The following is a 13,716-nucleotide window of genomic DNA, read 5'->3' as shown; positions in this document are numbered from 1 at the left end:
AGTACAAGGAGGTGGTAGAGAGGAAAGGACTGCAGTGGTAATGGACAGGAGGAGAACAACTGGTGAGATGCATGGAGCAACTATTACAGGAAAAGGAGAGTGGAAATTTGAGGCCAATCTCATCCTTGAGCCCCTAGCTTGATCACCCCGAAGCCTTGGAACCGAGTTGTTGCTGCTTAATGGCAGGTCTGCATGGAACAAATCTATCACCATCCACAATTTAAGCATTAAGCCGCAGCAACTTAAATATGGATGAGACTGCAGACCTGGCTTATGTTACCAAAAACTGGATAGTGTACATAAGTGGCAAGTCCTAGCTAGAATGTGTCCACTTGGGTATTGTACCAATCACAACCTCTGGACAGGGAAGGGGGATGGCTGTTATACAGGAGGCTCTGCAGATTACCAGACCCTAGCCCTTTTAGGGAACAATCTGAAAGAGCATTTGGCAGGCTGGGTGACAAATATCTGGAGGATAAAATCACTCACATTTGCTCAGAGTTGGAAGCTGTCTGGGCAGAGTTGCAAATATGACAGAGGTGACATCATGCAATACTATCGATGATGTGTTTCAGTCTGTCAATCTCAAGAAATGGACAGGATTGTCTCTGATGCTATTTCTACCACCCACTGACTTGGTCCCTGTTCCACTAGTCTTGTGAAAGTGGCCAAGAGATGTGATTATTTATCTATCTAGCACATTTGCATAGCCACACATCTCACTTACAGCGACTCTGGGCGGTGTATATGCTAAAAACAAAGTACATAAAAACCATTAAAACCACAATTTAATTAAAATAAAAACAGGCAAAATGATGGCAAAGCAGAGAGTGCATCAGTTTACCATCATACAGCCATGTAACAGGCTCCACTCTATCATGGGGTCCCGCTTGTTGACAAAACCATGTTTGAGGGCCTTCTGGAAGCCAGCAAGGTTGGGGCCAGCCTCACCTCAGGGGGAATGATGTTCCCTGGGGTGGGAGCCTATGGCAGAAAAGGCTTTCCTCCTAGGTCCTGCTGACAAAACTCCCTAGCTGATGGGACCTGCAGTGTGCCTTTTCTGCTGGACCTGATAGGACGGGCAGATGTCACAGGGGAGAGGAAGCCCCTCAAATAACCTGGTGCCATGCCATATAGAGCTTTAAAGGTCATAACCAGCAACTTGAACTGGACCAGGAAGCAAACTGGTAACCTCTCCCCATGGCAATAGATGATCTCATCCAACTGAGATGGCAGACTGGGTTCAAGCTGTAGTAAATGCTTCATCAGAAAAGGGGGTGATAGCACCTGGTGGTGGCGGTGCACCTTCCTCCTTTACCCAGACTGTTTTGGTTCATTGGTCTGCTCTAACCATTCCTTTTTAGGAAAGATTCAATGAAAGGTGGTGGGGCAGCAATTACAGAGGGGAGATTATGCAGACTCCTTCCAATTAGGATTCAGGCCTGGATACGAGTTGCTCTTATGGATGACGATTGATAGTACCTGTATTGGGGAAGTATGACCTCCTGGTTCTGCTGGACTTCTCAACAGCCTTCAGTACCATCAATTGTGAGCATTTGGACTCTAAGGCATATGTTGCAGTGGTTCTTCTCCTAGGTGGGTAGTACCAGTCAGTGAGGGAGGGAAAGATCACACCCTTAAGGCACTCCAACATGGGAAACTACAAAGCATGGCTGCCAGTAAGCTTCCAGATGCAATTCAAGGAGCTAGTTATCACTATAAAGCCATACAGGGCTTAGAACTGTTACCTCTGCACCTGCTCTGAGTAAAATCTGCCCATTCAGTGAAATGAATAAGAGGGCATGTTATGGTACCATGTTTGACAGAGTATTAATGGGATGGGACCAAGAGATAACCCTTCTTAGTTATGATCCTCTCCTTTGGAATAGGTCACCCCAAAAGCAAGTATAGTCCTATTCTGTTATGTTTTGGAAGGATGACCTGGATCTTCTGGAGAGCTTTTGTGGATGGAACGGACCTGTGATTTCACTGTTCCCAATCCTGAGAGGAGGTGGCAGTCAAAATGATAATTAATATTATGTTGTATATTATTTTCTTGTATTTGTGTTTTAAACTTAATTACTAGAAGTGGGAATTGTTTACAGATTGAAGTGGCATGAAGCATAAGGAAACAATTGTTTGTGTCACTTCATGTTAGAATACTTCAGTTATATAACACAATGAAAAATGAATCCCTGTACTGCAGATATTAATAGCATGAACACTTTTATAGAATTTTAAAGGACCAGACCATAATGCTATCATTAGATATTGATTTTAAGAACATACCTGAGTTGAATTTTTGTCTACATAAATATGGACAACACCTCCATGTTTGTTACATTCTTCAATCACATCATCTTTAATTTCTGTATCCCAGCCAGCTTCTTCTTCACTGCAGAGTAAGTTAAGAAGGCAATAAACTCGTGTCTTTATACCAAATAGAGAAAATTTTAGAAAACCACATCAGGTTAACTTACGTTTGAGGGTTAAACATATTGGACAGCTGAAAACATTGTGTTGCAAGTGGTTGTACAGAAGCAGCTGCAGCCAACACTGAAGAAGAAAACACTGTTATTGTTTAATTTTATTTTTGGTTTACATATACAGCTTTAAAAATAGATGACTGCTCAATTTGTACTATCAATTTAACATGTAAACATGTTAATATAATGCAAATATTTGTCAAACGATATAATTCTGCTATGAAATGCAACTCCTCATAAGCAAAGGTTCTAATTCTGAATCCATAAAATTTTAACTTGGAAAGGAGTCTATAACTCAAGAGGCAGAAATAATACCAATGAAATTTTAAGGCATTGCCTCCCAGCAGCAGCCCTTCCAACATACCGCTAAACTAATATCTGGACAGTCTAAGATCAACGTTTAGCATGACTAAAGATGCCTTTGGTAAGGACTGGCCCACCTCTGTGTTAACTACCTGGTGATTAAAACTAGCCAATGAATTCAATGAAGAGTAGGACCTGAAAGAATAAACTTTCACGGCCATACAAGGCAATTGCAGTAATGGACATGTGCTTATTATGTGACTGTGTGAACCACAATTGTTTTCAAAATGCTTTCTCTGCAAACACGGTTGACTAACATACTTTAGGCTTAGGGTTACTAATACCAAAGGGGAGATGTTTTTTGCAGGCATTCTGCCTTGCATTTCAGCAAGGCTTCATCAGTGCAATGGTTCACAAGTGGGGATTGCCTTGCTGTATTTATAGCCTGTGTGGAATTTGAATTTTGGAGAACTGGTTGGTGATTGGATGCTTCTTGGGAACTATCAATTGACTTATGGTTGGGAATGATGTTAGCTCTATTCTGATTGGTCTGCCTTGTCAGTCTGTTATGTTTGGTTTGAATCAGATACGATGGGGTGACAGATTGCATCTAGTTCAATTGATCTGTTGATAGCTCCTTTAAACGCCAGGCTTCCAGGAATTCACTAGCCCTTCTGCTGTTTGTGTGGTCAATTATTTCTGCATTTTACCAAGACGTGTGGTTCATTCTAAGGGAATGGGTGACTGACAGGTAGCCTATAAAACAAGTTGATTCCTTCCCATACTTGGGGGTGGCTTTTACTAACAAAAGACCATAGACAAGCTTCTTCAAAAGTTCAGTGAGGGCCATGGCCAGTTCAAAAACTTTACTTAATTATAACTATCCAGGCTCCCCAAGCACTATATTAAAAGTTTGTAAGACAAAAATAGTACCAGTGTTAATATAAGTAGCAGAATTATGGGTCTACTAAAAGCCCCCTTACTCAAACTCAGATCTGTTTCATTCTGGGAATGGGACAAGAACATGCCAGATCCTGCAGTTAGAACTGAAACAGTCACCTATCCTATACAAAGTTATTCTATAATTAAATATTGCAATTATTGGTGGAGGATTCTTTCTAATCTGGCAGATTACCCAAAATAATGCCTGGAGGAACAATTGGTATGTCACATACATCGAAGTTATTTTCCAATATGGCTTATCAGTTTAGTACTTAACCTCAGATCAGGCCAAGAAAATGTTTAAGCACACTCTTGGAAACCACTATTGAGCCTTTTGCATTAGACTGTTTTATTTCTCCAGAGCATAATACCCTGGAGAAATAAAACAGTCTAATGCAAAAGGTTACTAGCAGGATCACAAGTTTATATTTGTTACTAGCAGGATCACAAGTTTATAGTTAAGACTGTCCAAATGGAAGTTGTCTAATAGATCAAATTAGGATGAAATAGTCATTAATTTATTTAAATGTACTTACTTTTTATCTTTATATATTTGCATCTATTTTATCTTTTTGTATATTGGTAATGTCAACTGACTAATCAATAAAAGCAACAGGTAGCTGTTAGGTACCTCTGATCTTGGCTCTTTGTTGCAGTTAAGTATTCTTTCATTTTTTGGTGTAGCTGGCATCCTGTCTGTCCTATGTATTGCTGCCTACGACACAGTCGTTTTTATATATGATGGTTTATTCTTGATGGGTGTATAGATTTTGGTTTACAGAAGATTGTCTGTAGACTTTGTATGGGTTTCTGGGCCACAGTGATTGCAGTAACACGCTGTTATATCCTGACATATACTGCTTATGTATCGGAATGTTATTGTGGTGGTCCTTGGGCTGTCTTAGTTGTTTGGTGCCTATTTTATGAAGGGGCGGGGACTGTTCTTCCTGAATACGCCATGAAAGTAAATCAAAAAAATAAATTACCATCTCTATTATTATCTATTATTTTAAAAAATTATTTATTATAAATACTGTATTATTATATGTTATATACATTACATATTCTAAATTATATTGTTATTTATTATCTATTATTATTTCTATTACTATTCTCTTAAACCAGAAGCTCAGGCAGTATTTTCATATGGACTCACAATTATTTTTATTTATTTTTTCCACACTATCAGTCCTTAATATCCTATTTTCAGTTATTTATACATGAGATTTGGACAGGGTAAGAAACTGTAGGATAAATCCTTTTTTCCTTTCCTTATCCAATACAAACAAGAGAATGTCTGAAGCTTTGAGATTACTTCTTAATAAATGGCAAGCAAGCTAATGGAATTGTGGGTGACCAGTTCTTAAACAATGTTCAATATTCAAATTCAATCGCACCTTCACTTTGCTGAGAAAGTCTTGTCTGTAAATCTGAAAGAGAACAATGGAGAATTTTAATACCGTTACATCTTGAGTACAGATTTCACACTCAATAGAAAATGTAAGTACTGTAATTTCTTCATAATATAAATCTGTGATGGATATCCTGGCAAAAAGAAAACACTTTAGAAAAGGAGTGTCTGCTTCCAAGTAAACAGCATACAGAACTGTTATTTAAAGTTATATTTTTCTAGAATAATTTCCACATAATAATATAAAAATTAATTTTACCTGCTACAGCACTAAATGCTAATGATCCACTCATCTGCAGAGCTTGCTGGGCAGCTGGAGGAATCTGCAAGCCAGTACCTGGAATAAAAATCCATTAATCTATTTTGGGATCTACTTTTAACTAGGATATGCATTTTGTAAAGTTCTGAGAACAAATGTGATTATGTTCAAATATAAAAATAACTATGAAAATGTTATTAATAAACTCTTCATTAGATTAAAATACTGAAGAATATGGTGCAATGTCAGATACTGAAAGAGAGAAGCATGTACTTATCAATTCACTTACCCTCAGCAAGTCTTGCCATCAACTGAAGACGACCAGTTGTTCCCAAATCAATTCCAGTCCTTTCCAATTCATCACTGTCCAAAAATGAACTGGCACTGGATGCATCTGTACGTTCAGTCACATGACCTACTTTCATTGGCCTGCCAGCCAGTTCAAATCCATTTAGCTGTTCCAAGGCCTTTTTAGCACATTCTGAGTCTGAAAACTGAAAAAATATGATATGATTATCATTTCAAGCAACTGTTACAGCAAGTTACCTACATTCTATTAAGTTTTAGATGCAAAACTAATACCAGTGGCCTATAGAACAAACAACAATTGTATAAAAAGGGTGAAAGCAAACATCCATGCATGTATGTACATATACATTTATTATAGGCAGTCCTTGCTTGACCAGCACTTCCAACACTAAGCAACAAGGTCATTAAGTGAGACATCACATGACCATGACTTGTAATTTCACTGCTGGCTTCTCCATTGATTCTTGCTTGTTGGAAGCCAGCTGTGAAGCATGCAAATCATGTGACCACGGGGATGCTACAATGACTGTTAAGCACAAGGACCGGTCGTAAAGTTAATTTTTCAGCGCCACTGTAACTTTGAATGGTCGCTAAACAGGACAGTCATTAAGTGAGGACTACCTGTACTAACATTTTTATGCTGCTATACTTACAAAGGCTCACAGCAGCATACAGGGAAATTTTTTTTAAAAAAATTAAAAAATACACTGGAGGGATCTTGCAGAATACTGCCGACTAATCTCAGTATCACCAATTTAAAAAAAAATTGATAGGAAACAAGATAGATTTCTGTTCAAGAACATACGTGTTGCCCCCACTTAAAACACACCATACTAGGCTACACACAGTATCATGCAATATAAAAGTTATTTCTAATACACATTGTAATTATTTCATGCTTACAATTGATAGTAGATGAACTATCATTAAGTAACCAAGTATTAATTTATTATCTTCCAACCCGTATCTGTCAAGTATATAAACTTACAGTAATAAATCCATATCCTTTGGACCTCCCAGTTTCACTATCCATCATTAGCTGAATACTTTCAATCTGAAAAAGATCAAGACTACCCATTAGTATTAAAAAAAAAACACTCAATATACTTTAATGTAGGGTGAAAGTTAAACAGCTTTTAAAAAACTGTTTCAAACACTGATGAAAGGAAAACACCTATCTTCTCCAATACTGCCTTTTATTCTTCCTAATACATTCTGTAAACAGTAAAGTAACATAAAATATGGAAAAACTATTTATTTGGAGCCATTTTAGTTTCTTTCAATTCCAATCAGCTACAGACCATACAGCTGTAGTACTCTAATGTGAATACTAGTCCAAAACACAGAAGTTTGCAAGCCAGTACTGTACGGTAAGAAAGTGAAATCATTCTATCTAGCTTTCTTGAATTTCCAAATGTGTGGATTTCCCATGTTAGTTGAAGAATTCTGGGAACACATCAGGAAGGCATCCACACTGGGAAAAGCTGATTTAGAATTATGTTTTAAAGTAATGTATATAGATAGAACGTTTTTTAGTTCATTGTATGAATCCTTAAAACATTGGGTTGCTTCTGAAGATTTGAAATTCCAAGTGGTGCAAATGATGCCAGAAGCAGAGTAGACAACAATTGATGCCTTTATATTAATTACATTAATTGTAAATATGAAGGCCCAATTCAATGTGCTAGTTCTGACCAAAAAGCCTAAACCAAACAAATGTTATAAAATTACCTCAATTTATCAGCTAAAAGGATCCATTTCTAAAGATGAAACCTCAATTTAAGTTTTCAGACAGAGTCATCTTTTAGATTTACATGTATGGTATGAGTGCAACTCCAGATTTAACAGGGAAATGTTAAATTTTCTATACTCACCCAGTGAGTGCCCTTAGGCCTATCACTATTCCAGCTTTCTCAACATCTTGTTCTGATGTTAAAATTGTGTTAATTATATAATATCATAACTACAATATGTTCTATGTGGGACTGGTCTGAAGATGCTTCAGAAGTTATAGCTAATAGAGAACGCAGCAGTCTACTAGTGGGGAGACCCACTATTGTAAGGTAACACCAGCACTTTGGTTGCTGAACTGTTACCAAATGGGCTTCTGGGCCCAACCTCAAGTACTTGTAATCACCTATAAAGCCCTATATGGCATGATACTGGGATATATCAGGGAACTGCCTTGCCATGTGCAATTCTGTTTGGTTCAAACATTAGAGGAAGGCCAGGTTCTCTACTACAGAGGTTAAGCGTGCTTGGACCAGGAAAAAAGCCCATGCTTTACAGAACATATTACCCCCTCCCATGGTACAATTGGCCCCTACTCTCCTATTGTATTTCAACAGGCCTTTGGGCCCTAGACTGTTTTGTTGGCTCTATACTGAGTTTGTGTTCTATTAAAAATTCTGGTATTGTAATAGGACTTTTAAGCACAGAGATATTCATTTGTACTGCATATTAAGCAGAGAGATATTGTGTTGGAAAAAAACTTACCCGGCCAAACGGTTCAAAGATTCCACGAAGCATATCTTCAGTTATATTGAAGTGTAATGAGCCTACATAGAGTCTCATGGGGCCTGCACTGCCCTTTTGTAAGTTATTAGCCATTGCTGCTGCTCTGTTTTTCTCTGCCTAGAAAAATTATACACATAGGAAATACTATAGATCACTATATACAGCAGAATGAACTATGCTGCATTCTGCCAAGAAACATTCCTAAGTATATGCAAAATCCAACTCCTTCTCAGTCATATAAGCTAAGATAGAGACCAAAAAAACCCCCAACATTTATATTTGAGAGCTATCCATTATCACAGCTGATACTCTTATTTTACTTTTGACATTTGGTTCTATTTTCTGCTAAAATTCTGTTATATAAGCAGTCTTTTATGATTCAAGAGCAGGAGTTTGACATATTGGAACTCGTCAAATTCAAAGTGAATACTAAGCCACTGCAACCTAAATATACCAAGGCAGCAATAGCCTCTCCCCACAGTTATTTTCAACCCAGCAGCAGATAGTGAGAGAGTAATGTTTAAAATTAAATTCCTGCAAAAAAGATAATCTTAATAGTGAAGATGCCACAGTAAGAGCACCACTTTTTGAAATTGTTCAAAAATGAATAAAACCATTATAAAACTATAGAATTGCTCTAATGACCAGTTTGGCATCAAAAGTTTTGAGAAAAACATGCAAACTAATTAGGAAGTATTCTCCTTGTCTTTTGCATTAAAAAGTTGCCAGGGTAGTGTCTACTGCAAAATTAAACCTAAACTCAATTTCAGTATAATCAAAAGTTCCTGGAATTTTCCAGCACACTTTGACTTTACCTCCTCCAAATAAAAAATTCATCGCTGATCCAGCCTTAATGTCTCCAAAAGAAGTCAGTTCCTTGTCTCTTCCAAAGAGACTAGAAACCACCCATCCTTCCACAATCTGATTTCTCACACAATCCAGAATCTCAAGTCAGATCTACTGGATATAATCAGGCAAGATGGAAAAGGATTAAGAGTATCAGTGATGAAGCGAACATCTCCACCAATCTGCATCTACGATGGAATCTAGGATCTGGCAAACTGTTCTTATCAGTCATATTAGGCAGCTGAGGCTTCAGTGAAGGTTTTGAACAATCGTGAAAACAATACTAGTTTTAATAATGTTGCTTTGACTATACAGTAGGTATAAAAACAACATACTAAGCAACATGACCAACATCTGAAGAACTATGAAGTTAGTCTTATCAGCTCAAGCCTGATCTATTAGCACTAGAAAATAACTCAAGTCAAATTTACCTGAGATGCTTGTACAATAATTGGCACTCCCAACACTCGCTGTCCAGTTAATCCAATGGCCAAAGGAACTGAACTAACATCAACAAATTCTACATAAGCAATTCCCTTTGAACGTCTTGAGTTTCTATCTGATATCATACGTACATCACGGACCTAGAAAAAACCCAAAACATGTCTTGTATAGTTGAAATGTTTAATAGGATTTAATATGTATATACCATTATACATAAAATCAAATTACCTGAAATTTTCTTATCTGATTCAGGATTACTTAATGTTCTGAGATTTTAACAAAAGATTTTATTTTTTATTTTTTATTCAAATTTTGTTACCACCCTTTTCCCCCAAAAGAGGGACTCTGGGCAGAAAAGATTCCCTCCACATAAGAAAACCAATCTATTTTGCATTGTATATGCACAGCAGGAAGGTTCCAATAGTACACAATATGCAATGGAGAACCATGTCCATGTGTTGAAAGTCACAATATCACAACAGTTACATCATACAAGCCATTTTATCTATATGTATTAGAAGCTCTGCCATTGTTGAAGGCACTGAGGAACCTGGCAAGGAAATATCTCTGAAACAATGACCCAGTGGGTCACAGGTTGTCTAGTATATAAAATAAAGCAATAATTTGATATATAGAAGGCTTTATAATATCTCAGAACAATCATGAAGGTATTAAAAGAAGTGTCAAGAGTTCTTGATATCACACCTTTCCCACAGTAGAGAAAAATTCTTCCAGGTCTCTTGGCCTAATTCTTGCAGCAAGCTGCATACAGAATACTGTTCGAGCATCCCGTTCCTCTGGAGTAAGATTATCAATAGGCTCTCTGAAAAACAGTGAGTTAGAATCAGTATAAACACATTTAAACACAGACTTGACCGAATTTGATTTTTATGTTATTAACCTCATAAAAAGTCTCCACTGCTTTTTTCCTGAGCAATACAGAAATTCTGTTCCAAAGTTTGCATAACTGTCTCCCTTGCTAACTGTATTTTCCTCCAGTTCTTGCACACTTATCTGGGCAAATTATATTTTTCTTCTTATACGTATTATATTCCACTATATTATATAGTGGAACTGATGCCAGTGATAGAACAGATTTTCACTTGCAGCCTCTACCCACTCGAATATGCTCTAGACAGAGGACCCTTTGAAGGAGGTGAGAAATAGGGTCGAAAAGAGTAAAAATGAAATTCCTCCTATGCAAGTAGAAGTCTATTTGCACAAAATTGACAATTCATCAGTATGTTGTCAAATTAATGCATGACTACTTTAAGAAATACATGCTCACCTGCAAACCAGCAGAGCTGAAGCGGAGAGATATGGCACATGTGAAAGCCCTGCCCCTTCCCCAATATCCCCCTGGCCTGGCTACTTGGTACACAGAGATATGTGCAAAGGGTTCTAAAGTAGCACTTATAAAGTAGGACAGCTGATATTCATACAAAATCCTTCACATTGCTGAGCACATGGAAATGAAATGGACAGAGATTTCCGGGGCATCTAACATCTCCTTCCTATTGTAGCTTCACTTAAATGCTCTTATGGTTCCACTGAAATATGGTTATAGCCAATGCTGAGCTCTCATGCCTTCTCTGTTGCAGCACCTGCCTCTGGAATAGCATTTCCCTGAAGCTTTGAATTGCCCTGATCCTGCCATCTTAAGACTCCGAAGCCCTAGCTCTTTCCCCAGGCAGTAGCTTAGGGAACTATGTGCTCTCTGTGGGAATTATATTAACATGCTGGGTGATTAGCTTGTTTTGCTTTTATTGTGTTGGATGTGTTTTTAACTTGTATGCTGCTGAGAGTTGTTATGAGTAGGGTGGCCTATAAATTTAATAGGTAAATATTCAATGTCAAAAATGTGCATATGGAAAAGACAAATGGAGTATGGGAGAAGGAACTAGTTATAACAAGGAACGTTTTTGTGGTCTTTAACCCTAGTTTCAAACACCTATGCCTAAGGGATGTCTGTAGTTTCAATGGATATGCTTTTAAGTACAGATACCTTATTCTTCACAGGTTTATAAAAAAATACTTCTAACTTCAATGCACTTTAGTAGTTGTACATGTCTGAAATAATTTAACCTGTCTTTCTACGCTCTATCATTATAGAGACGATCAGTACAGCAATGGGTAAAGCAATGAAAGTATGCCACTGCAAGGCTGTACAATAGCTGATATAATAAATATCACTGTCTGAACACTACATTTAGGCATTAAAACATCTTTATATACAAGTTGCAATTCCTAAAATTGGAACTGAGATGGTATCATTACAAAATGATCTGATCCACCACCCTCAGCAAAAGTTTCCTAACTTCCTCTTCCAAAATGTTCACATATCTGCCAATTTGCAAATCTAGGCAAATCCCTACAGCCACCAATTATGTCTAAACTCTCACAGCATGTCTGACCTCTAGCACACTGTCTTCATAAACATAAATCCACACAGATTTCAGGAACAGCCAATCACACAAAACAACTGAATTTTTTAATGACAAATTAGTGCACTAACATTATCTTTGACGTGTAAAATATTTGTAGCAGCGGTTCCCAAGCTTTTTGGCACCAGGGACCGGTTTCGTGGAAGACAATTTTTCCACGGACTGGGGTAGTGGTGGTGGTTTCAAGATGATTCAAGCACTTCCTCTTTCCCTGACCTTTTATTCTTTTTTCTTCGCACCATTTGGAGATAGCAGCCAATGGGCTTGCTTTCTCTGACAGGAGGTGGAGCTCAGGTGGTAATGCAAGTGATCAGGAGCGGCTGTAAATACTCAGGCTGTAAATTCGCTTGCTCGCCCACCACTCACCTCCTGCTGTGCAGCCCAGTCCCTAACAGGCCATGGACCAGGACCAGGACCAGTCCGCAGCCGGGGGGTTGGGGACCTCTTTGTTATAGATAATCCAACATTAAGTAACAAGATTCAAATCCCTACCTTACAGGACTCTTGTCTTTTCTGAAAGGACTTTTGCTCCTAGATCGTCGTCTGCTGTAAAAAACATATACAGAATTATGAAGCGAATAAATATCAATATAGACCATTAAATCCCCTCATTAAATAAGAAAAACAAAACCTTATTTTCATGCTGTGTGGCAATCCAATTTTTCCTCTCATGGCACTATTGAACTTGGGACCAGAACTAGGGTAAAAGAAGAAAGCAGTATTATGTAGGGCCTTTATCATTCTGTTTGACATTTATCATTAAGAGACTATTCTCATTACTACCATAACCACTACAGTATACTGAAATGAACTGTCACACTGATATGGTTGTATTACAACTGAATTTTTCTAAAGTTCTCAAGCTAAAAGTTGTTACTATTTACTTAATGTTTAAAAAAAACCCTAAAATAGTAATTTCACATAACATACTAGGGACTTCTGTAACGGCCTCTGAATCGACGTTCTCTGCTTCTTGAACGGCTGCGTCTCCGTTCTTTACTTCTACTGCGCTTTCTTTCTCGACTCTTGCTTTTCTTTCTTTCACGTTCACGGCTTCGTTTGCGGTCCTTGCTTCGGCTCCTCTTCCTATCATGACTACGACTTCTGCTCTTGCTTTTTTTCCTCCTGAACAGGACAGATTTTAAAAATATCAGTTATGTTTTCAAAGGAAAAAATAAGAACTATTAAAATTAGGCCACGTGGAATAAGTTAAGTAGGTGTCTTGAAAAATATTTGTCAGTTTTAAATAAACATTACACAGTATTTTAATGAAAATAATTGCAATCAATTATATAACTGCCTGTAAATCTCACAATTAAGAAATGTATTTAAGGTTAAAAGCAAGGCCATCTAGGTGAAAAAAAAATCTTAAACATATCTTAAACCAGGTGAATATATTGCTGCTTTAATCTTTACATTTCTATTTCCTTACTAGAAAGTTTTCTCAGTCACAAAAGACAGTTTTAAAAATTGCAAATAATTATACCTACCAAGTTCCTTTCTAGGAAATTCAGCTTCATAACTGTCTCTGCATTGTTCATTTAATGACACTGGTTTTTCACTCTACTGCCTGTGTATGTTAGATATGTTCCAAATGGCCACTGGAGCCAGTGGCTTGGATCCAAAGGAGCCCTTCCACTAGAGGAAAGCCTCTTCCACACACAGAAGGGCTGTTTCCAACCTAGCAGAAGAGCATTACGTGAGAAATGTGAACCAAAATTGAGTTGATTTATACAAATTACTTTAGATCTCTTT

General features: G+C 37.5%; 1 protein-coding gene across 8 annotated transcripts in view; it reads right to left on the bottom strand.

Moving 5' to 3' along the window:
* RBM39 (RNA binding motif protein 39) overlaps nucleotides 1-13,716 on the bottom strand; it is a 32,095-nt gene that overhangs the window by 4,300 nt on the left and 14,079 nt on the right. For 3 of the 8 annotated variants that reach the window (XM_063297276.1, XM_063297275.1, XM_063297273.1), the window contains 12 exons: nucleotides 12,892-13,086; nucleotides 12,593-12,658; nucleotides 12,454-12,507; nucleotides 10,223-10,340; nucleotides 9,505-9,657; nucleotides 8,207-8,344; nucleotides 6,699-6,764; nucleotides 5,691-5,895; nucleotides 5,402-5,479; nucleotides 5,129-5,161; nucleotides 2,481-2,556; nucleotides 2,290-2,395 (listed from right to left, as the gene is read on the bottom strand). In XM_063297276.1, the coding sequence (XP_063153346.1) occupies nucleotides 2,290-2,395; nucleotides 2,481-2,556; nucleotides 5,129-5,161; nucleotides 5,402-5,479; nucleotides 5,691-5,895; nucleotides 6,699-6,764; nucleotides 8,207-8,344; nucleotides 9,505-9,657; nucleotides 10,223-10,340; nucleotides 12,454-12,507; nucleotides 12,593-12,658; nucleotides 12,892-13,086 (1,288 nt within the window). Of the gene's footprint in view, nucleotides 1-2,289; nucleotides 2,396-2,480; nucleotides 2,557-5,128; nucleotides 5,162-5,401; nucleotides 5,480-5,690; nucleotides 5,896-6,698; nucleotides 6,765-8,206; nucleotides 8,345-9,504; nucleotides 9,658-10,222; nucleotides 10,341-12,453; nucleotides 12,508-12,592; nucleotides 12,659-12,891; nucleotides 13,087-13,451; nucleotides 13,643-13,716 lie in introns of all 8 variants that reach the window. The other 5 variants (XM_063297280.1, XM_063297281.1, XM_063297278.1 and 2 more) reach the window with 3 other exon arrangements.

This window comes from Candoia aspera, chromosome 3, assembly GCF_035149785.1.
Source record: "Candoia aspera isolate rCanAsp1 chromosome 3, rCanAsp1.hap2, whole genome shotgun sequence".
In the NCBI taxonomy this organism is placed as follows: Eukaryota; Metazoa; Chordata; class Lepidosauria; order Squamata; family Boidae; genus Candoia; species Candoia aspera.
The sequence above is the reverse complement of the archived record's forward strand: the minus strand, read 5'-3'. Positions and strand labels throughout refer to the sequence as shown.